The sequence below is a fragment of the Oryza sativa genome, chromosome 7 (assembly GCF_034140825.1).
Source record: "Oryza sativa Japonica Group chromosome 7, ASM3414082v1".
NCBI lineage: Eukaryota > Viridiplantae > Streptophyta > Magnoliopsida > Poales > Poaceae > Oryza > Oryza sativa.
Window position 1 is genome coordinate 27857663 of NC_089041.1, and position 22454 is coordinate 27880116.

Here is a 22454-nt window from a genome sequence, read left to right on the forward strand (position 1 = left end):
CATTAAGAATACGTACATAAAAGTTTTTTTCACAAATTATTTTTCGTTTGCAAATATATCTTTTGGCTTATTCCACCCAAAAGTGAAACGATGGGGCCGAAAATCTGTAACAAAAAACTGAAAATAATACAGCATATTGGCTAGGATCATAGTGAGAAAACCAATCTGGGTTTAATCCAAATGACAAATCAGAAGGCATATTCGATTTGGTGATTTTAGGGCAGTATTTTTCAAATCTATAGATCCCTCCACAAACTCCAAACCAATCGATACAATAGTACTGCTTGAGGAGCTTAAAATTCTGAGAATCTGCTGTTTGGTAGCCAGCTTTTATAAATCTGGAGAAGCTGGGTTTTTCAGCATCTGGATTCAGTTCATTTTCTGAATTCTACAAGTACAGATTCTTAGAATCTAGGTAACAAACTACACTGTTTGGAGAAGCGGAGATTCTAGAAGAAGCTACAGCAGCTAGAAACTTCCCAAATAGGCATAATGTCTCTCTCGCATCACTGCGATGTGCCGTGTGCGTGCGTCCCCCCGCGAAAACGCGCGGCAAATGCAGGCAACGGTGCAAAGCCCTCGCGCCACAGTAGCCTGACGGCGAGAGAGCCAGAGCTGAGAGCGACGCGGCTGGCATCTCGCGCCAGAAAACCCGTCTCCTCTCCACCTCTTCTCCTCCCCGATTTCGCACCACACGAAGCAGCCACGAACGCAACGCGGGTGCGTCGCCGGTGAGCAAGCAGCCGGCGAGCGCGGCGACTCCGACCCGACGCGCGCGCGCGATGACCACCGCTCTCTTCCTGCGCTGCGGCTGCCTCGCCGCCGCGCCGGCGCTCCGGCGAGGAGGCGCCGCGCTGCGCCCCCGCCGGACGCCGTCGAGGCTCGTGGCGGTCGGCGCCACGTCCTCGTCCGGCGACGGCGTGACCACCGCGGCGGACGCCGTACTGCGAGGAGTCGGCGGCGCCGATGGCTCACCGGCGGGCAAGCCGCGAGGCTACGGGCTCGTCGGCGGGGCCAACGGCGCCATGGCTCCTCCTCCTCCTCCCACCACCAAGTCCACCGCCGTCGAGACCACCGTCGAGAGGGTATCTGCTTGGTTCTTTCCAAGATCTGCGTCGATTTACCATGCTTGGTATTGCAAATCAGGCTAAAATTTCTGTCCATCGTGACGCACGCAGGTGATCTTCGATTTCAGATTCCTGGCTCTTCTCGCGGTTGCCGGATCACTGGCCGGATCCCTCCTCTGCTTCCTCAATGTAAGTGATCATATCCATTTCGTCTCCAACACCTGATTCTTTCCAATCAGGGCAAGAATTATCTGTATCAAGAACAAGAATATCTTTCTTGCAGGGTAGAACACTAGAGAACATCCATGTCAATATTTTTCTGGCTCTGATCATCTAGCTTCTGTCTACTCGTGATTAGGGTTGTGTTTACATAAAAGAGGCTTACAGCGTGTATTGGTCGGGCTGTCTCAAAGGCGTCCATACAGGGCAGATGGTCCTCAAAGTTGTCGAAGCCATTGGTGAGATGCCCATTCTGCTTGCTGTTTGATCCAAAGTGGTTTAAGTATAAATATGTCACTACCTAAACTCTTTGAGAATTCTGTCTTGTAAGAGCTACTGAAAAAGGTTTATTCAGTCAGCTGGCACAAAGAAAGGTAGTATCTGTCACAACTCACAATGATTCGAATTTAACTCTATGGTGCCGTTCTTTTCTCCAAGAAGAGTTAGATGAAGATTAAAATTTTCATGTCACGCTTTTCAAACTATTAAACGGTGTGTTTTGCGCGAAAACTTTTTATATGAAAGTTACTCTAAAATATCATATTAATCTATTTTTCAAGTTTGTAATAATTAAAACTCAATCAATACCACCTCGTTATTTTAAAAACCTTAATCTTCATCGATCATGCTTCGTGACGTCTCAACCAATGAAAGTTCGTTCGTTATAAAAGCTTTTGGTGACCAACTGTAACCATCACACCTTAAATTTCTGATATTCCTAGGTGGTTGGTAGTAGAATGGTAAGTTACTCATTTGTTTAAAAAAACAAAAAGAATGGTAGGTTACTCTCTAGGCTTCATAATATACGATAAAGTCTTTATCAACTCTAGAGGCTGCAAGCATGCAAGGTGCAGTAAATTGGTGTGTAGAATGATTGAACCTTACATTAACTGCTGTGTTTTACTGCTCTCTGCAGATGTTTATCTCGCTGGAACAGTCATGCTGATCTTTGGGATGGGCTTGTACGGGCTGTTCATCAGCAATACTTCTACTGATGTTCCTTCTGAGTCTGACAGAGCTCTGCAGGGATCATCCTTATTTGGGATGTTTGCTTTAAAGGTAGCTAATCATCTTTTTTTTTAAAAAAAAAAAAAAGAACCCAGCAACTGCTGGTTTTATATTATAGCAGAAGGGAAACAATGTACAGGAACTGAATAAGAACTAGCCAATCATCTTCGCATGCCAAAACAACCTTCACGTTTTAGCCTTTTACTGATGAACCTGTACTTGCTAACCATATCACTCCTTTGTTTGTGGACTGAAAATTTTATTTTGTGAGCTATCCATTGAACTGTTTAATTGCAAAACAACCAAAACTTCACTACTGAAAATTCAGACAAACCAGATAATCAAATATAACCATAGTTTGCACAAACATAGACACTCCCTACATCTGCCTTGAGAACAGTAGTTATCATCTCTGCAATTCTGCAATCGTGGCAGGTTCAGAAAACTGATCGTTCGTTTTCTTCTTGTTTCAGGAAAGACCAAAGTGGATGAAGATTACCTCCCTGGACGAACTGAAAACCAAAGTAGGGCATGTCATCGTCATGATCCTTCTGGTGAAGATGTTCGAGAGGAGCAAAATGGTGAAGATAACAACGGGGTTGGACCTGCTGAGCTACTCGGTCTGCATCTTCCTGTCGTCCGCTTCACTGTACATCCTGCACAACCTTCACAGGCCTGAACAGGATGACTCGGTTATGCCAAACTTGTAAAGTCATCGAGAGTTAGGAAAAGAAAAAAAAATCATACCACCATCAAATCATGAGCTCATGATCTGTAGCACCGGATGGAATTGTATTAGTACCATCCTGATGTGCCAAAAGCAGGGTAAAAAAAAGAGAGCAAAGAACCACTGAACCAATCTCTCTGTGAAAAGGCAAGATCAAGGACAGCTTCAAATATAGCTACAAAAAGAATTAAAGCACTGAAATTTTGTATAGAATTCTTGGTATATTACTATATTATGTTAATTAAGGTCTACCATCCCTGTGGAAACTGGTCCGGATTACGCGAATTCCGGACTTACGAGACTGGTTCGAAAACATAATTTGATCGGTTTTTCAGTCAAGTTAAAATAAATTTTAAAATTTTAACTATATTGTCAAGATTTTATCTTTTTTGTTTATTCTGAGGATATAACTAGTGAGCGATTTTAATCCGGTATCGGAATTGTAAACCCTCATTCACATACTAGTTTGTAACCTTAATTTCAAGCTAGTGTTTTCTGCATAATTTGCAAGCTATCTCTGTGTTCTTGACGTGTACGGAACAAGTGGCCGAGTGGTCCAAAATGTGGAGTAGAAGATAGGAGGAGGAGGACCAGTTAGTTGTACGGCGTACCTTGCAAAGATCCTCGTGCTTCGCTGGGGCCACGCGATCTCGCTATCACGACGCTACCTTCTTCTTCTAGTCCCGCACGTTCTTCAAAGCAGCCATTCTGCCGGGTCAGGCTCCCTTACCTTCAAAAGTACGTGCCTTTGTAGCTTTGTCACTGTGCAGGCCCGATGAACTATGAGCTCACCTGTCAGTGACAAAAGTATTGTGCCTTTGAAGGCATAGGATCTTAATCCGAAGAGTAGGTGTTTACTTGTTCCTCTAGTTAATCCGAGGAGTGGGCGCCATGGAGGAAGATTTCTTTACTCTCTTTTGTAAGTGTATGGTTGAGTCAACTCGCAAGCTACTATCTCCATCTCCGTCTCAAAAGTATAGTAACGGGATAAAATGCATTTAGAATTATAAATTTGATACCATACTAAGTTGTTATATTTTAGAATAAAGAAAATGGTTTAAAGGTCGTCGTGATTTTTTAATACGTAGAAAATCCACGAGTAACGGTTTAAAATTTGCTGCGATCTTGGGAATTTTCAAATTGAGCACGGTTTATTATTGTTTGGCTGACTGGCTAAGTCTAAACAGAAGTGTCATGAGCGTGTAGGCATCACTGAAGCATCCATCCACAGAGTCCATTTGCTGACGCTCGACAAAGAGTGGCAGTAGAGGCAAGATTGGAACAGCGGGGACAAATTGAGCCACAAAATCAAACTAAAAGAGGTAAAAAGACTGTAGTAGAGAAGGAAGTCAAGAAAAATAAAAAACAATAAAAGAGTTTAAAAACATTTAGTACGACCATGGTGGCTCATAGGTTATTCACAATCCTACCTAGCTCTCATATATATATTCTTCTTACCCTCATATATATATATTATATATTCAGTTTAAAATTGAATAGAAATTTAGCTTTAGACCCAGGCCTCATATATATTTCCTTCCTTTTTAGGGTAAACAACCCTCATATATATTTTCAGTTTAAAATTGAATAGAAGGGCTTATTCGGTTTGTACGATTTTCAAACCGTAGGAATAGGGAAAACATAAAAATAATATAGGAATGCATGTGCAAACCTATGAATTGGAAAACATAGGAAATTTTTCTATGGTTGGGTTGCAAACAATCCAAAGGATTGAAAACATTGGGTTGGAGTGGATTATTTTTTTTCCTTTGTTTTCCCCCTAAAAGTGGAGGGATATGAATTTTTCCTTTTATATTTTCCTTTGAAACGAATGATAGGATAGTGCTCATTCCAAAGGATTGGATATTCCTGTACTTTTCCTTTACAAATCCTTTGAAACGAATAAGCCCGCTTTAGATGTTGGGCCTTTTACCACCCCTATCTACAGTTGATTATAGGCCGCAATGCCTATTAGCGAATAAAACATTTTTTTTGTGGATTAAACTTTATAGAATATGTGTTCTTAGCAACTTTAAAAAGACAATATTAAGTCTGTTTGGGACAGCTGCAGCTTCTCCAAGAATCAGAAGCTCCCCAAATAATCCAGCTTTTCGTATAGATTATGAGAAGTTATATTTGTAGAATCAAGAAAAGAAACGAGAAGCCAGAAGCAAAAGAACCCAATTTATCCATATTCTTACAAACTAGTTATCGACATGTTGTTTTTCAGAATTTTAATTTTCCCTGAACAGACCCGCTGAAAAAAAAATATGATTAAAATATAAAAATCAAATTAAGTTTTAAAATTTAAATTTTGTCCGCAGCTAAACAGTAAGTTCAAGAGAAAACAAGGTAAGAGAGACAAAAGATTAAAAAAATAAAAAAAAGGAATTTAAACAGGGGGAGGGAAAAGTCACCTTTGATATATCGGCAGGCGACGACGGCGACGTGTGGTGGCGGCTGGTCCCAAGCTCGCGCGCCACCGATGCCGATGCTCCTCCCACCTCCCCTCCCCACCTACTGATGCATTGATGCCGATGCCCTCCTCCTCCTCCTCGCTCCTCTCCGCTATCCGCCGCCTCCTCGCCTCGCTCGCGCGCTCCCCTCCTCCAGCTGCCGCCGCGGCGATGCCGCCGTCTTCGCCGGAGCCGGAGGAGGAGGGGATGGGGAGGAGCGACGCCGGCGTCGGCGGCGGCGGAGGAGGAGAAGGCGGGGGAGGGGGAGGCGGGAGGGCGCTGAGCTACGGGAAGGCGGAGTACTGGGACGCCCGCTACGTGGAGGAGGGCGGCGCGCCGTACGACTGGTACCAGCGCTACGCCGCGCTCCGCCCCTTCGTCCGCCGCTTCGCCCCGCCGGAATCCCGCGTCCTCATGATCGGCTGCGGCTCCGCTCGTACGCCACCTCCCTCCTCCTCCATCTCCTCCCTTTCCATAGAGATTGCGGCTTTCGGCTCCGCTCTCGTGTTTTCAATTCCTTTCCTTGTTCCAAAGAAAGAAAGTTAAATTTATCTTTTGCTTGTGTGTGTTGTTCGTTTGTGATTTTTCACGTTTGTTTTTCAACTACGCGCGTAGTATAGTAGTATCAAGTGAATTAAGCAAATTGTGAAATGGGGGGGGGCGATTGATGGATAGTGATTTTTCTTGGGCAGTTACTACTTGCATAGGCAGTGACTGTTACTGTTATTAGGATAGAAATCGCTGTTTCGGCAATAGTTTTGTGGAAAGCTCCTTGTCAAGAATGGTGATTTTGTCTTAAGAGACCCTTTTCTTGTCTAAAAGCCTCTACTAGTCTATTCTATCTGTGCCATTATGGCAATCAGATGGCGCCATTCTCATACATAGTGGCATTAGTGCCCTTTTGCTCTGATATATTACTATAATTAGGCTGTTTCTGAAGGTACAAGTTCTTGCTATTGATAACACGCAACTGACACGAGCATGCAGTTCTTGTGAATTTATGATGGCCTAATTGGGCAGGAGGTTGTCCTGAAAATTATTGTTTTTCAGACGCTTGCTAGAGTGATAGACTACATATGCAAAAATAAGTCTGCTTTACTAGGGACTTTTTATCCTGCGATAGCTTAAAGTTGCTATTGGCTTACTGCTGCTGCGTTATGGTACAAGGCATCTTGGGACCATAGCTGGATGGCAGCGCATTTGTTTATTTGCACTATTTTTACAAATTCAATGTCTTTTTGGAATATGGACAGTAGGGGAAATAAAGAGGAACAGAGGAAATTTAGTGTGTCCTATTGTGACATTTTTAGTACAATTATGTCTTTTCCTTTTGCGGGCACACATTGGTGTTTGGGTGTTGCTGTTGAGTTAGGTTTTTCAGGGTAGAGTAAAGCTAACCTTCGGAACACCAATTATTGCTTCCCACTTCCCCCCTCTAATACCACCTGTGTTAATTCAAAATGTTTTCTCCATGTTCTGCCATTCGCAGTTATGTCAGAGGATATGGTTGATGATGGCTATACGGAGATAATGAACATTGACATTTCTTCGGTTGTAATTGAGATTATGAGAAAGAAACACTTCAATATTCCACAGCTGCAGTGTATCCTAAATTGCTTTTCCATTTTGTTTCTTTCTCCACCTCCACTGAAATTTACCATCCATTGGTCTCCTTATGACACTTAGACATGCAAATGGATGCTAGGGACATGAGTATATTTTCTGATGAATCATTTGATTGTGCCATTGATAAAGGTATGAGTTCTTAAAATGGTGTTCTAGCAATTATTGAAGCATACATGTAATGCCACTTGTTCATTTTTGTGCATTTCTTCTAGGTACTTTGGACTCATTGATGGTAAGTAGGCTACATTATTCATTGTTCCTTTTCCTTATTCTGGTACTTCTTCAACATTGTGATCTTGCTACTTCCATAGTGTGGTGTGGGTGCTCCTCTCAGCGCAGCTCAGATGGTTCTAGAAGTAGAAAGGTTTTTAATGTCTTGCTTACCCCACTAAGCTATCATTCACAGTCTCATCTGCACCAAGATACGCCATAGATTTCAATAGTGCTGCTGCAGACTCACCAGCTCAACCATTTGATTGCAGGCTTCTTAAACCAGGAGGAATCTTTATGCTGGTAGGCACTTTGAAAAGTTTGTTCAGAATGTGGTTTTTAATCTGCCCTTCCCTAATATTGATTTATCTGATCAAGTTTTGCATTTAAACTGTTAGATAACTTATGGTGATCCATCGGTGAGGGTACCTCATCTGAACCAATCAGGATGCAATTGGAAAATTGTACTATACATTCTGCGTACGTAAAAATACAATATTTTATCCTTTTTCTTTTGCACGTGGAAATGTTATCTGACAATATGTTCAGACCATGTTTGCAATTTACGTGTTCTGATGCATTGCTTAGTGGAAGCCTTATAATTCTTTCTTTTTCATGAACACTCCATTTTAGTGGAAGTATTTGTGATGAATCCTGATTGATAACTTCTATTCTCCTGTACTTTTAGGTTCCCTTTATGATCAGCATTTTTAATGTTTTGCAGCCAGACCCGGGTTCAAGGGCAAGACGAAAAGGTCTGTCTTAGATCCTGTTCCAATGACAGAGAGTGGTGTACTACCGGATGGCTTTGTTCCAGAGGACCCTGACTCTCACTATATCTATGTCTGCAAAAAGTTGCAAGGATCAACAGGGACAAGCTCCCCAACTATACACTACGTAGACACACAAGATACAGCAGAATGAACTTTACACTGATTCATCTTACAACGTTTGTAAATTGTTATAATTTGTACAAGATCAAATGATGTGATGTTGCCACCATTGTGGCCATCCAAAGATGCAAAGCGGGCCTTTGCAGGTACAAATACTTGTTGACTGATCATGTGAGAATCAGCGAGTCATTGTATTGTGCTACCACTGCTTTTTTTTGTGTTGTGTGGGAAGGCACAAAGAATTGGTTGGCACATTTGAGGAAGAAAATGCCCTCAGAAACATTTGTTTTCATTCGTTGGTAATGTGAAAGCAATTGGCATTTTTTAAGGCATGTATTTTGTTCATGTTTTAGATAATACATTTTGTGTATGTGGAAATTGAACACTATCAGGTTTTCTAAGAGGCCTATTCGTGCAGATCGTTCTGAAATTCTACATTGCCAAATTCATCGTTTCTGTCATAATTGTCGTTGCTGATGCTTAAATGCACTTGCCATAATCCAAAGTTAGACATCTTCAGTTAGTTCAGTATTTTGCTTTGGTACCAACATATTTCATGGAATCCTGTTCTGACTATTCAGATTGATCTGTGTTACAAGGAAGCATGAAGCATCTGCTTTTCATTTCAGCCAACCATTTTGGCAAGCAATATTCAGATCAGAGGAGCGCCATCTTACAATCTTTTACTCTATATAAAATCGTTTGCTGAACTGCCGTTACATGATCTGCTAAATACAGGGGGCAATGGTTTCTATATTTGAGTACTTCTTAATATCATTTCATTTTGCTTCTTTCTTGCACTATCTAGAATGGGGACAACAATGGGAATAATGCAACTTGTGGTCATGGCACATTATACTACTTATATTTGTAAACATAAGTTAAGTTTTTTTTTTATAACTAAGCCTCTCCACATTTTTCGCAATCAGGTAGCGTTTTGCCTTCAAGGAAATACTGGACAAGCACAAGCGCTCGCTGTGGCTGGTAGCTGGGGACTTCATGGCCTGCTCCTCTCACGGTTACAAGGCTGAGGTTCCCCTTGTACTGCACAATGTATCCACCAACGTCTCCAACACCCTGAATTTCACAAGATTGAAACAGATCAATACAATTTCTAAATCCTAACAAAAACTAGTATTCATGGTATGAGCTTCTAAAGTTCGAATTTGGGTAGAATTTACTTCCATACTGGCCTGCGAGAGTTTGTTTTCTGATGAATTCAGATTTCTGTGAAGTGGTTCCTACTTTGTTTTTTCAGATAACAGGTGAAGGGAAGGAAGAGTTTTAAGTGCAGGAACTAAGTACCTGAGTGTTGCTAAACCATGGTCTCCATTTAGCAGCAACTGGAAGGTTGAGCTGGTTGACAGAGTATCTGCTGGAAGTGACAGGTACTCTCCCATCAGTGTCTCCACTGCAATATCAGTGACACTGAATTAAGCATATATATACCAAAACTGGCAACAAAATACTACTAGTTCATTTCCTTCTTGGATTAGAGCATCTATTTTTTCAGATAATTGATCAGGGTATCTATTGATTGATTGTCTGAAAGTTGCTGAACATACCTGTACACCCAGACTCTGATGTTGTTCTTCAGGAGCTCCTTGATAATGGGCAGAACCGTTGAAGCGCTGTCGACCCAGCGTCTCAAGACTCCACTGCAAAACGGATCAAATATTTTCTTTTTTGTAAATTATGCCAAAGTTCTACGCAATCAAATCGATGGATGGGCACATGGGCCAATCAATTCATGCGGCATGGGCAAAGAGTAAGGTGATCAATCATAGACTTCTGATATGAGCAAAAAGAAAAAAAAATGTTGAAGTCCCAGTACATCCACGCATAGTTTCAGAGCATACCAGCATATAAAAAAAAAAGGAAACCAACAGCGTGTGGTTCTAGATGCAATTCGTCATGTGCATCGAATAAACATGGAGAAAGAAACTATAAAAGCTGGTGCATTATAAGGTTCCTGGTTTTTGTTCTGAGAATAGATTATAAGATCTCTCATGTTTTAGATAAGATCTTGCATATAGTGATATGGAGTATGCATGAAGTCAAAATTAAACTAGCACCATGCATTCCTTGCATTTGTCATTTGTTAATTCAAACAAGATTTTACGAATTTGGAGCACGCTATGCCAACTCATGGAAGTTTGCCCGTTCATGTGAAATGGAATTGCTGCAAGTTTTCAGCAACCTTTTGTATTGCCTACTTTCTTGTGCTACACCTACCAGTCAGTTTATCATATTGTTGCAGACAAAAATCCAGGACGAATGGAATAAAACATGATAGACAAAATAAAACATGATAGACAGAAGAGACTAATTAATTCTGTGTTCAGTTCATAATTCAGTGCACGCCTAACCTGAAATAGTGAGCTTAGTGTGGTGTGATTTTCGTATAATGTGAGCAAGCTAGGGTTCATAACTATGAATGATTGCCTCCAGGTTGTGCAGCAAAGCAAATCACTAATCAGGTTGGTTTAACAGTTGGTGGATGATTGATGAAACACCAAAAGTGTCTCCAATAATGGATGTCATGTTGATGGCCTAATCATCTGTCCAAGTTGGTGTGATCGGTTGGTTTCACTGTGATGCTTGATACATTGTACTACTGGCCAAATCATGAAAAAAAACACTGATGAAATCGTTGTCCCTGACCAAAGCATTGTAAGCTCTAATGATGCTAACATAGTAGTAGTAAATACTGGTCCATTTAGCTGTGATTCAGCTGATGAGCTACTAGAGAAAAATGAGCTCAATTTTCTCTTTTCCAGCTGGTTTGGTTTGGGGCTAAAATTGACCTTACCAATTTTTGCCAATGCCAAATTTTGGCAAGACAAAGTTGTGTTTGATTGAAGCTGAGGTTAACTAATGATGTTGCCTACCATTTAGGCCTGCTAAAACGGCTTCAGTCCAAATAGATAATAGACAGTATTGAAATTACAAAAATATTGATGAGGCAATTTAGGCAACAAACAAAAACAGGCCCTTCATGCATACAGAAGTCTGCTTAATTAATCTGCACATTTGAATATTTGAAGACCTGTATATTTTGGTCAAAACAGGGAGCCATAATTATCTGCTTATGCATGAATTTGCCTGCTTAATTAATACTGGTTTGATACTTTCTTTATGGGTGATTGTTGGGTTTACCTGCAAGCGGACCACGGGTGATCAAGCCTGGTGATGTTTGCGTGCAGCGCCTTTTGCACATCAGGGTTGTTGAGGTAGGCCTCCACATAGTAATCCGTGCACGGATCAAAGCTCTCAATCTGCGCACACGTCACGTACACCACAAGTTAACCTTCCTGATTAGCCCTAGCAATTAGCCACTCAATTCCTTAGTTTCATCTCACTGTCCCAGTAACCGTCACCACCGCATAACGTCGAATATTCATTCAGTCTAAGAAACAACTTATAGAGACAATTCTGAACAAACGTATATCTAGATTCATTTTTATAAGTTGATTTTCTTTAACCGATGATATAGGTGTTACGCAGATGAACGGTCCTATCGTTTGGCTTATTTGCAAATGAAAAACTATTTATGAATAAAACTTTTATATATGTGTTCTTAGTTATCTAAATACATAGGCTGAAAATATACTCCGATGAAAAAAAAACTAAAATAAGTTTTAAATTTAATGTTAAAAATTTAAATTTCGGTTGATAAGCATAGGAAAAAACGAAAAGATGAGGTCCGAAAACCCGGCCTCATCTTTGAAACGTCATCAGAGACGCGTCGAATTCTGAAACGTCAGTGAGTGTTGGTCAAGAAGACGGTGACCGACTGACTTACCGAGGGGGTGACCGGCGGCGAGACGACAAGGCCGGGCGACTGGCAGTTGGGGGCGTAGATGTTGTAGATGTCGATGTCCTGGAGGCAGTCGTCGGCGAGGCTGGTGGCGTCGTCGCAGAGGCTGTTGGCGTCGGCGCCGTCGGTGAAGTTGCAGTGCTTGGTGATGCCGTCGTTGGCCTCGTCGGAGATGAGCGCGTGCGTCCAGAAGAAGTCGTACATCCCCTTTGTGTCCGTCCAGTCGTTGATCACCGCGTTCCCAATCTTTGATTGATTGCGACACGCACAGTATAGTCATCAGTGTACCCGTCAAGTGCATTAAATTAATTAAACACTTTTGGTGTTTTTTTTGTCAAGCTAGTTGATGTTTCAGTACTTGAATTCTCTCGTATGGATCTTTCTAAAAGCTAAGCATTTCTGCGTGTTTGTTCAAGTATACTTATATTATTATATTTTAAAACAGAGGTACTAACTCTGTCTTACAATATAGTAAGCCTTTGTTTAGTTCCTAATTTTTTTTTAAACTTTTAACTTTTCCATCACATCAAAACTTTTCTACATATATAAACTTCTAACTTTTTTATTCAAACTTTTAACTTTAGTCAACTTTCCATTTTAACGTAGAACTAATTAAACACACCCTAATCTACAATGGAATGAGATATTTCATAGTATAACAAAACCGGATAAGATTAGATCCGAATTCGTTGTACTATATGTAGTGTAGTAGTATATGTGTGTACCATGATGCCTTTGAGGTTGATCGGCGAGGAGGAGGGCTTGCCGCCGGCGGCGGCGGAGGAGTGGCGGAGGATGGCGTGGGCGAGCTGGGGGACGTAGTGGCCGGCGTAGCTCTCGCCGGCGAGGTAGAAGTCGCGGCCCTTGTACTCCGGGAAGCGCTCCATCCAGTTGACGAGGAACTTGTACGCGTCCTCCGCCGTGCTGTTGTCCCCCATCCGGCTGTAGTCCGCCGTCGTGTTCGAGTACGAGAACCCCACGCCGATCGGGCTCTCCAGGAACATCACGTTCGCCACTGCGCGCCACGCCATGGATCGAATGATGCTGTGGTGTTAGTAGTTGCTCTGAATTCTGAGTTGACATGGCGACGTCGTGCGCGCCGCGGCGGCGAGGCGGTGCTTACCGTTGTTCCAGGAGTAGGGATTGCGGTAGAGCGACACGCCGTCGCTCTTGACGCGGAACGGGCCGAGCTCCTCCATGGCGCCGTACCCGAGCGACGAGCAGCCGGGGCCGCCGTTGAGCCAGAGGAGGAGGGGCGCCTTGGACGACGCGGCGGCGCCGCCGTCGGCCTCGGCGAGGTAGTAGAACAGCGCGCGCCCCGCCGCCGCGTCCACCGTCACGTACCCGGCGTACTGCGCGAAGCCCACGCCGGCCGGCTGCCCCGGCAGCCCCGCCACGCGGTCCGCCTCCTTGCTCCCAACCGCCGCCGCCGCTGGCGCCGCGTGCCGCCCACCGGACGGCGATGGCGACGGCGCCGGCGCGCCACGATCCTCGGCCAGCGACGCCCACGACGACGGCGAGCCGCGGAGCCGGTCGAGGTAGTCGCCCTGGCGCGTGCGCGGCTTCGCCGCGGCGGCGACGGAGAGCAGCGCGAGGCATTGCGCTGCTGCCACCAGCAAGAGCAGCGCGGCGTTGCTCGTGCTCGTCCTCATGGCGGGGGCACTGTTCTATCCGGTGGTTACGATGGGAGAGCGGCTTTGGTCGAGCTCGAGCTCAGTGGAGACGGTGGCTGCCATGTCCGGTATTTATAGGACGCGTGCTGGATTATAAATTCGATATTCAAATGACAGGTAGGAAATTGGTGGCACGATTCCCCATTCAAACAAGATACGCAGATCATGCAGCAACTAGGGGTTGTTTAGTTCCGAAACAAAATTATCACATCGAATGTTTGACACATGTATATAGAGTATTAAATATAGAAATAAAAAAGAAATCAATTACATAGTTCAACAGAAAATTACGAGACGAATCTTTTAATCCTAATTGCGTTATGATTCGACAATATGGTGCTACAGTAAATATTTTGCTAATGATAGATTAATTAGGCTTAATAAATTTGTCTCGCAGCTTCCTGTCAGAATTTGTAATTTGTTTTGTTATTAGACTACGTTTAATGTGTGTCCGTATATCCGATGTTATATGCACGGGCAAACTTTTTTTTTTGCCAATTAAATAGGCGCTAAGCCTAACAATAAAGTATACTCCACCCGTCTAATTAAAAAACAAACGTAGAATACAATGTAATATTTTAGTAGTGTCTAAATTCGTATTACTAAATATATCACATTCCGTATTATATCTGTTTTTATAGGATGAAAGGAGTATATGATAATGACATGTTTCTCTGCCCCAATGAAATGGTGTAATGTCTCTGTAAAAAAAAACTTAAATTTTAGGGATGAATCTAGACACATGTCCCTAGGATTTGAATATTTTTGGAACAAATGAAGTAAATTTTAGTCCTATTTACTATGCACATATTGTTTAATCGAAAGAAATGTGATGGATAATACCAGACGTCTGATCTTTGGTTGATAACTATGTTTGTCACGCTTCACTTTGCTATAAGTGTGGCATATGCCGTATAAAATGTGGCCAACAAATTATTGGCCATAAATGTGACAGCATTTGGCTAGAAGCCAAGTGCGGTATGTCACCATTGTGGTTACCAACCAAACATGTTTGAGGTAACAAATTGTTGAATGTCTAAGTTTTAACGTGGCAACCTTTGACAACCAATATAATATGAGAGCATAATGGACATGTGCTCAATATAAAACATACTCGGCTACTCGTGCCCACCATAATATACACATGATTGCAAAATCTCTTGATATATATACACATGATAATTAGGGAAGCACCTTGCCAAGTCCTTATTGTGGGGGTTGTTATTTGGCAAACAACCATGATAAATAGAAGTAGCGAACACCTTAACTCGTACTCCATCCATCTCGAAATATAATCATTTTTAGCATAGTGACAACTGACAAGTTAAATATTTTTAACTTTTTAACTATTAATAGAAAAAAATAAAAAAAAAGATCAATCGTGTAAAATTGATGTTACTAGATTTATTATTAAACAAACTATCATAATATGCAACTCTTTTTTATTTTAAATATCTTACTTTTATAGATATTGTTGGTCAAAATAGCATCTTAGAGACAGTGTCAAAGTCCAAAATACTTATATTTTGGGACGGATGGAGCAATAGATTCGTCACTTCCCTCTGTTGCGTGGCATCATGCCACCTCGTACTCCTCGACGAATGACCGTATAGCCCCCTACCCATTTCTTCCGTAGCAAGACGTTGGCTTCCCCTCTGCTCCATTTACCTCTCCCTCCATGCTTCCTCCTCCTCAATGAGACGAGTAGGGGTGCGCATTCGGTCTAACCGAAAATTCGGTTTGGTTCATCGGTCTTTTGAAAAATTCAGTCTTTAGGATCACAAGACCGATCAGTCTTCAAGAAAACTCAAGACCGAGCACTTCGGTCTTTGGTTAGTTTGATTCGATTCGGCGATAAACGAACTCAACACAAAAAATAATTGCAAAAAAAAAAATTAAGTACTCCGTACAAGATCAATGAAAAAGCAACTAGGATGAAGGACTAAAATATGATGATGCCACCAACAAGTAGCAAGTAGAGCATGATTCATGGAAAAAAATCCACCAGATCAAATCCCAAAAAAATCAAATCAAGCAAATCAGTCTGGCCATAGATCCCGTCGATCTCAACAACTCCACCAGAAAGTCCAGATCCCGTCCATCTCGCCTCTCCCATCAGCCTCCTCCGTCATCTAGGCCTCAGGTCACCGAGGGAGGACATGGAAGTGAGCAGGAGAAGGAAGGTGAAGCGGTTGGGGCGAACGCCGTGGCAGCGGAGGAAGTGGCGGAAGAGCGGAAGCGGGGAGTGGGCATGCAGACGCGTGCACCGTGGGGGTGAGGGCGGACATTATATAACGAGAATTGAGGAAACATTATACATATCCTCCTAATGATCACTCCGCGTAAATTGAGCATATGTCATATACATGTACTTCTGAATTTGGTGGACACCAATATCAATTTCGAATCCAGTACCCCAACGTCAAATAAATTTAATCGAAAGCAGTCAAACAGTACTTTTTCGACGTCGGATCGGCACCACCATACCAATCGAATACGGAGTATTATTAAGACATTGGGGAAAAAGAAGGTACATCGTTCAGCGACGACTTCACCGAAACCAAAGTCGCAACAGCCTTGTGGCGGGCACGGTCGAGACTCGAGCAGTACTTGAACATTGATAGGGGGTGGACTTAACAGTTCTAGTCTGTACACCTGGATGCTTAAAATTTGCTTGATCCAATCCAAACTGCGTCACAATCCGCAGTCACATCAAATTCTAACATGGCTTAATTCCAATCCTCTAATTAATTTCTGAATATATCTATTGTCCTTTTTTTAAAAGAAAAAAGATGGATTAAATCCGGCCTCTGCACCCGAAGCCTTCTAAAATGTTTCCCATCGAATTCTAAACCAACATGAATATATCTATTATCCACTAGCTTACGCAAAATTGTTGAATCACACGTGAAACTTTGAAGTCCAAACTAGTGGAGTACAAACTAGTAAAGCACGTAGAAATACATATCCTCTGCGGTATTATTGACTGACACGTGGGCTCCATAGATCCTCGGACCTACATATCAATGATCGGTACTATAGAGAATTTCGATTTGGTGAATTACACTTTCCATTAAAGAAACAACTTCTAAGGCTGTGTTACATTCCAACTTTTCTTCAAACTTTTAACTTTTCGTCATATCAAATGTTTGGACACATATATGGAGCATCAAATGTAGACAAAAAAGAAAAACTAATTACACAGTCCGACTGTAAATCGCGAGATGAATCTTTTGAGCCTAATTACGTCATAATTAGTTATAAGCGCTACAGTACCCACATGTGCTAATGGTGGATTAATTAGGTTCAAAAGATTCGTCTCGCAGTTTACAGACGGAATCTGTAATTTATTTTGTTATTAGTCTATTTTTAATACTTTAAATGTGTGTCCGTATACGTAAAAAAAATTGACAATGAACTAAACACGGCCTAACTAGAAAACTGAACGGTTCTTTATCAGTCACTTAGCCTGACAAAAATACATGTGAGTCGATCTGACAAAAAGACAGCTCTCGGTGTGAGGTAAAACCAGCGGGAAGCTTCATCAATCAGTCTGTAGATCTTAGGGGGTGTTTAGATCTATGTGTATAAATTTTAGCGTGTCACATCGGATATTATATAGGGTGTCGTATGAGGTGTTCGGGCACTAATAAAAAAACTAATTATAGAATCCGTCGGTAAACCACGAGACGTATTTATTAAGCCTAATTAATCCGTTATTAGCAAATGTTTGCTGTAGCACCACATTGTTAAATCATGGAGCAATTAAGCTTTAAAGATTCGTCTCGTAAATTAGTCGTAATCTTAGTTATTTTTTAGCCTATATTTAATACTTTATATGGGTGTTAAACATTCAATATGACATGAAAAATTTTAGGTTGGGATATAAAGATAGCATTAGCTAGAGTACTGATTAACATGGCAGCCAGCGAAGCCCGTGAGTCACGCAGGCAGAGGCGCAAGCAACACGACGCAGAACATTCCTGTCTTCCTTATGCCGGCGGCCTTGTGGCCACAACCGGCGTCCGAATCCGGCCGGCCGCGGTCGTCGTCGACGACGTCGACGACGACGACGACGACCCAAATAGTGGGCGCCAGCTACCGTCCATACGTGGAGGCGAAAGTGGAGACCGGCCGTCGTCCGCATCATCACGCACGCACTGCCGCCTTAGCCTGCAATGGTGCGCTAGCCGCCGGCCGATCGATCCAGCGTGAAACCGGCGATCTTTTAGAGATGACTAAGATGAGATCCTTTGTCCAAAAACGCGATTCTTATACTATGTATATACGTCCTTTTTACCAAGCACTGACTAACTTTTTTTTTTCCGAACGGTTGGTCGTTGCCGACGTTTTATATATAAGAAGAAAGTGAAGCACTGACTAACTAAAAGTTCGTTCGTATGCATGTAGCACATGTCGAATTTAAGCTTGGAAGTGAAGCTTTGTTGTATGTGTGCAACCGAAGACATGTATAAAGAATGAACTGTGCAGCAGGTGCAGGTGAGAAAGAGATGTATTCATTAATTTGATCATTCCTGATTTAAACTTTAGACCCGTGATCTGTTTGTATTATATAGTAAGGTCATTTTGTATGCAGATCCTCAGCTGGACTGGAAAGAATATGGCTAGCCTGGCTAGGGATAAAGGCATATATTCTCCTAACCTTAGCTCTAAGACAACCACTAACCTAACTAGCGATAATGTTAAAAAGTTGTTTTCTTTTCTCAGAAAAGCAGATAACAATAACATTACAAGTTTGACTCCGGAAAATTGGACTAGAGCACTTTGAGTACTGTGCTTGAGATAAGCATTTAGCTGTGGCTATTATTTGGGGCCTTTGGGGGACATGCAGCTAGCTACCTTTTGAGATTGACGGACGCAACTTTAAAATAAAGGGCGGAGAACGGAGATATTTAGTCGATAAGACGAACCGAACACAACACATATCGTATTTATAGCTCAATCTCATAACTGCCTTGGTTATTGTTTGTGACGTGCGTGAGTTGTGAAAAGACGGACTAATTTGTTAGACGCTCACACCTTATTATACCTAATTTTGATGGCCAATAAATACTATAAGGAGGTAGGAGATCTTAGGGATGTGGGACGACACGGGTCGTAGCTGTGTCGGTCGACTCACCCTGTCTAATGGGCAGATCCGTCCTTGGGTCATTTTCCACCGTAATGGCTAATGATATTCTGTTGGAAAGAAGCCATACATGTACAGTCATACCAGCAACCACTAATAACCGGGTATCATCTACGAGCCCATCATTTGCAGCAAGTCTACATCGAAGACCAAACGTGTCCAGCCACCACAGCCACCACCGCAGTCACAACTCACACGCACGCTTCGATCGAGACCCAACGATTCTGCAGTTTGCTCCATATCGCAAGTGGCACTATCTTGAGCTGATTTTTTTTTTCATGACACTTTGCGCAGTTCATCATTTTCGCTTGTGTGTGGCAGAGATCTACATGATACAGTTGTATTGTTTGTTATCTTCTAGAAATCTGCTTTCTAGAGGTAGGATGGATCACTAATCTTCTGTTGTAACGGAAGGCCTTTCTGTTTTATACCCACGAGGTACAACTTTCATACTGTACTTGTATTGCTTTCTCTGATTGTCTGTTCGAACCACTGACAAAATGGAAATACCCTCAGTCTGAACCTTTTGGTGGTTAGCAGCATCAGCATCTTTTCTGAGGCACGAGGTAGTAGAGTTAGGCCAATGATTTGGAAGACAACAGCAAACAAATGGCACAGGTGATTGGCCGGCCAAACATCAGGAAACTCAATTTGCCATGTGGTTGAGCGAATGGGACAATATAGTAGCTTCTTTCGAAAAGAGAGCATGGGATCCAACTGGCTGTTGTCTGTTTGGGTGGCAGTTACTGAGTTAGAAGAGGTTACATTTTGTATCTTGTATGCATTAATCATTGGGTAGTAGAATAGTTAAGGTTTATCCCTCCATTCCCAATTTATTTAAAAAAATACACGAATATTAGGAAAGAATCTAATATCAGATAATTAGAAGGGGTGAGGCTTCAAACTCAGGTTGTCATATCAAATAATTAGAAGGGGTGGGGCTTCGAACCAAGATCGTCTAGCCCACCACCTTGTAGAGCTAGCCGGAAAATCCTTAGGCGTTTCTTCAATTAATTATCATATTACATGAGTACATAGAGATCAAGAAAACCCAATAACTTTTTCGTACTATATTTACTTCGGTAACGAACTCGATGCATGCACTATCTCCACTATTTTCAATCCAATAATAAATCAAAACATTGCATATTGTGTGTATGGATGCATGCACCAACATCCATTTACTCTTAGATAATAAAAAGACTTAGAGAATATGTACTAATATGATGATTATTCGGGAATTATTTCTGATGATTATTTGGAAATAGCCTCGAAAATTTATATGATGGCCAATTGAAAATGGAGGGAGTATCTCTTTTGCTAGGTGAATTACCTACATTATTAGTGGAAATTAAAGTTTTCTTTTATGTGATCATAGTTAGCAAGAAAGCACATGTACTCTTTGGTACTATTACTAATATATAGCAATTGCTAACCTCCTTTTGGAGTTTTTTCGCGAACGCGCAAAAGATTGCACGTCAATATATTTGAAGAAAAGAGTGTTTTATACACACCGCAATCAGTCATATTAACTTATGCCAAGGGAAGGAGAAAAAACAAAAACAAAAACCGCGGAAAAGGAAGAGACTACGCAACTCCAATTAGCAGGAAGGGGGCAACCACACTACCCTCCCAAGAAAACCCCAAAAGTAGCAATGCCAGCTAACGACCATATATGACTCTTGAGATGGACTCTAGAATCACTGAGACCGAAAAGAGTGCAGAGTCAAAAACCCCGGAGTTCCGTTCCGTCCACAGCTGCCAAGGGACCAGGAGGACCAGGGAGTCGAAGCCAGCACGGAGATGCTCAGGTAAGCATGCCCTAGAAGATGGCCATCAGTCCTGGAGCCAGCTGCCACGGGATGGAGAGAGGGCAGTCCAACCAAAAGGCGACAGCACACGGAGTCAGGCCTGTTGAGCGAACACACAGTCGAGAAGGATGTGGTTCGTCTTCTCAAGCTCCTGAGCACAAAAGGGACAGACCGAGTGGGTATCGATGCCACGCTTTCTTTTGGAGTTGTATACTTACGAACTGTTTTATGGTTAGATGCACCCATCCGGTGGTTGTCGCTTTGATGATTGCAATTTTGCAATGGCTTCTAAACCGCATGCTGTGTGCCAAGGCAATGCCCTATGCTGCTTTCATTGACTGGCAACAGACATGTATCTAGCAACTGAAATATTGGCTCAACAGAATTTCGTTACAAAAAGGAAATATCTCTTCAATGATCTTACATTCGTATGCTGCATAACGTTCTAAACCGGATGCAGTAGAAGATAAATGGGGGCAGTAGCTATTCCATCATCTCTCATCAAATGGGATTTTATGAGTTTTCCTTTTACAGTACCTCGACAATACATGAGCATATGAAAGAGGTTAAGAATTAGTTTTCTTTTTCCCAAGGACAAAAAACGAATCACTTAAATCGTTTTTCGCCTTTTACTCCAGCGGGGATCGAAACTACTAATACAATTTAATAACAATTAAAATTAATTTATGGACAAAATTTTAACAGTTTAAAAGACTAAAGACTAAAAATAGATTCTGATGAAAAAAAAACCTAAAATAAAAATCTGGATTTAATTTCTAAAATTTAAGTTTGCCTGCGGGTTGATAAGCCAAAACAGAGTACCAGACTATGGTAATAAAGCTTTTAGGAGAAGTTAGCAGCATTGTACGTTGGCGCGTGATCAGCCGAGTTTGCGTGATGTCCACCTTAGGCCTTTGCCACATTGGAGCCGGTGCCGACGGTTGAGGCGTCGAAGCGGTCGATGGCGCCGACGCCGCTCTCAGCCTCTCACCCGCGAGGCGCGCGCGCCATCCCCGTGATGATCGCCGCCCGCTTCTTCGGAGTCGCGCCGAGGCGCCCGTGTGCCGTCGCTGACTGATCGACGTAGCGACGTGAAGACAGCGACGCGGCGGTGGTGGGGGGACGCACGATATGCGGCCGCATCCGTGAGACCGCGACGGCGGTGGCATTGGGCGGGTAACTGGGGAGCAGATGCGGCGTTGCATTGGCGGGAGCGGGCGGCCCATCGGAGGAGGTTCTGTGTTTGTGGCCTTCCTTTGTTGGGCTGCGCCACTTGAATTCTGTTTTTTTTTTTAAAAAAAAAGAGAGAGGGAACACAACAGCATTCAATTACAAAAGACATATATACCGGCTAAATCGCTATTGTTTCAAGCTTTTGGTTTAGTTGTAGGCCAACCGCCTGCCGCGCCAATGAGACGTCTTTGCTATGTTCAGGGCCCGTTTAGTTCCCCAAATTTTTTTTTCCAAAAACATCACATCGAATTTTCGAACACATGCATGAAGCATTAAATATAGATAAAAAGATAAACTAATTGCACAGTTATGGGAAAAATCGCGAGACGAATCTTTTAAGCCTAATTAGTCCGTGATTAGCCATAAGTACTACAGTAACCCACCTGTACTAATGACAGCTTAATTAGTCTCAAAAAGCTTAATTAGTCTCAAAAGATTCGTCTTGCGGTTTCTAGGCGAGTTTTGAAATTAGTTTTTTCATTCGTGTCTAAAAACCCCTTCCTACATCCGGTCAAACGTTCGATCGATGTGACACCTAAAAATTCCCTTTTAACATATAACT

General features: G+C 42.4%; 3 protein-coding genes and 1 long non-coding RNA gene across 4 annotated transcripts; 2 read left to right on the top strand and 2 right to left on the bottom strand.

Annotated features, from left to right (window-relative positions):
• Positions 1–305: 305 nt before the first annotated feature.
• LOC4344150 (uncharacterized) lies at positions 306–3272 on the top strand. The gene is made up of 5 exons (XM_015791380.2): positions 306–1085; positions 1179–1256; positions 1426–1525; positions 2203–2345; positions 2768–3272. The coding sequence occupies exons 1-5, from the start codon at positions 783–785 to the stop codon at positions 3002–3004; spliced, it is 861 nt and encodes a 286-aa protein (XP_015646866.1). The 5' UTR covers positions 306–782; the 3' UTR covers positions 3005–3272.
• On the bottom strand, positions 1517–2300 carry LOC136357217 (uncharacterized). The gene is made up of 2 exons (XR_010742409.1): positions 2172–2300; positions 1517–1546 (listed from the first exon to the last, which is right to left on the bottom strand). It is a non-coding gene; the product is annotated as an uncharacterized lncRNA (long non-coding RNA).
• A 2170-nt stretch (positions 3273–5442) lies between the features above and the next one.
• Positions 5443–8538, top strand: LOC4344151 (uncharacterized). Its single transcript, XM_015791379.2, has 8 exons — positions 5443–5913; positions 6967–7080; positions 7164–7232; positions 7316–7335; positions 7415–7467; positions 7586–7616; positions 7712–7793; positions 8038–8538. The coding sequence occupies exons 1-8, from the start codon at positions 5553–5555 to the stop codon at positions 8235–8237; spliced, it is 930 nt and encodes a 309-aa protein (XP_015646865.1). The 5' UTR covers positions 5443–5552; the 3' UTR covers positions 8238–8538.
• Positions 8539–8788: 250 nt separating this feature from the next.
• On the bottom strand, positions 8789–13744 carry LOC4344152 (serine carboxypeptidase II-3). Its single transcript, XM_015791377.3, has 7 exons — positions 13150–13744; positions 12752–13041; positions 12012–12272; positions 11366–11484; positions 9772–9864; positions 9512–9617; positions 8789–9283 (listed from the first exon to the last, which is right to left on the bottom strand). Exons 1-7 carry the CDS (start codon positions 13676–13678, stop codon positions 9107–9109), a joined length of 1575 nt encoding a protein of 524 aa, XP_015646863.1. The 5' UTR covers positions 13679–13744; the 3' UTR covers positions 8789–9106.
• Between the last annotated feature and the right edge of the window lie 8710 nt (positions 13745–22454).

Bases quoted from the DNA above. Each gene is read 5' to 3' on its own strand.
- LOC4344152 (XM_015791377.3), bottom strand. From the start codon at position 13,678: ATGAGGACGAGCACGAGCAACGCCGCGCTGCTCTTGCTGGTGGCAGCA. The intron at 11,485-12,011 runs GTAAGTCAGTCG...ACGTGTGCGCAG, and splicing joins CGCCGCCGGTCACCCCCTCG to ATTGAGAGCTTTGATCCGTG. The intron at 9,284-9,511 runs GTACTTAGTTCC...TGTGAAATTCAG, and splicing joins CATGGTTTAGCAACACTCAG to GGTGTTGGAGACGTTGGTGG.
- LOC4344151 (XM_015791379.2), top strand. From the start codon at position 5,553: ATGCCGATGCCCTCCTCCTCCTCCTCGCTCCTCTCCGCTATCCGCCGC. The intron at 7,617-7,711 runs GTAGGCACTTTG...TTAAACTGTTAG, and splicing joins CAGGAGGAATCTTTATGCTG to ATAACTTATGGTGATCCATC. The intron at 7,794-8,037 runs GTACGTAAAAAT...AATGTTTTGCAG, and splicing joins AATTGTACTATACATTCTGC to CCAGACCCGGGTTCAAGGGC.
- LOC4344150 (XM_015791380.2), top strand. From the start codon at position 783: ATGACCACCGCTCTCTTCCTGCGCTGCGGCTGCCTCGCCGCCGCGCCG. The intron at 1,257-1,425 runs GTAAGTGATCAT...ACTCGTGATTAG, and splicing joins CCCTCCTCTGCTTCCTCAAT to GGTTGTGTTTACATAAAAGA. The intron at 2,346-2,767 runs GTAGCTAATCAT...TTCTTGTTTCAG, and splicing joins TTGGGATGTTTGCTTTAAAG to GAAAGACCAAAGTGGATGAA.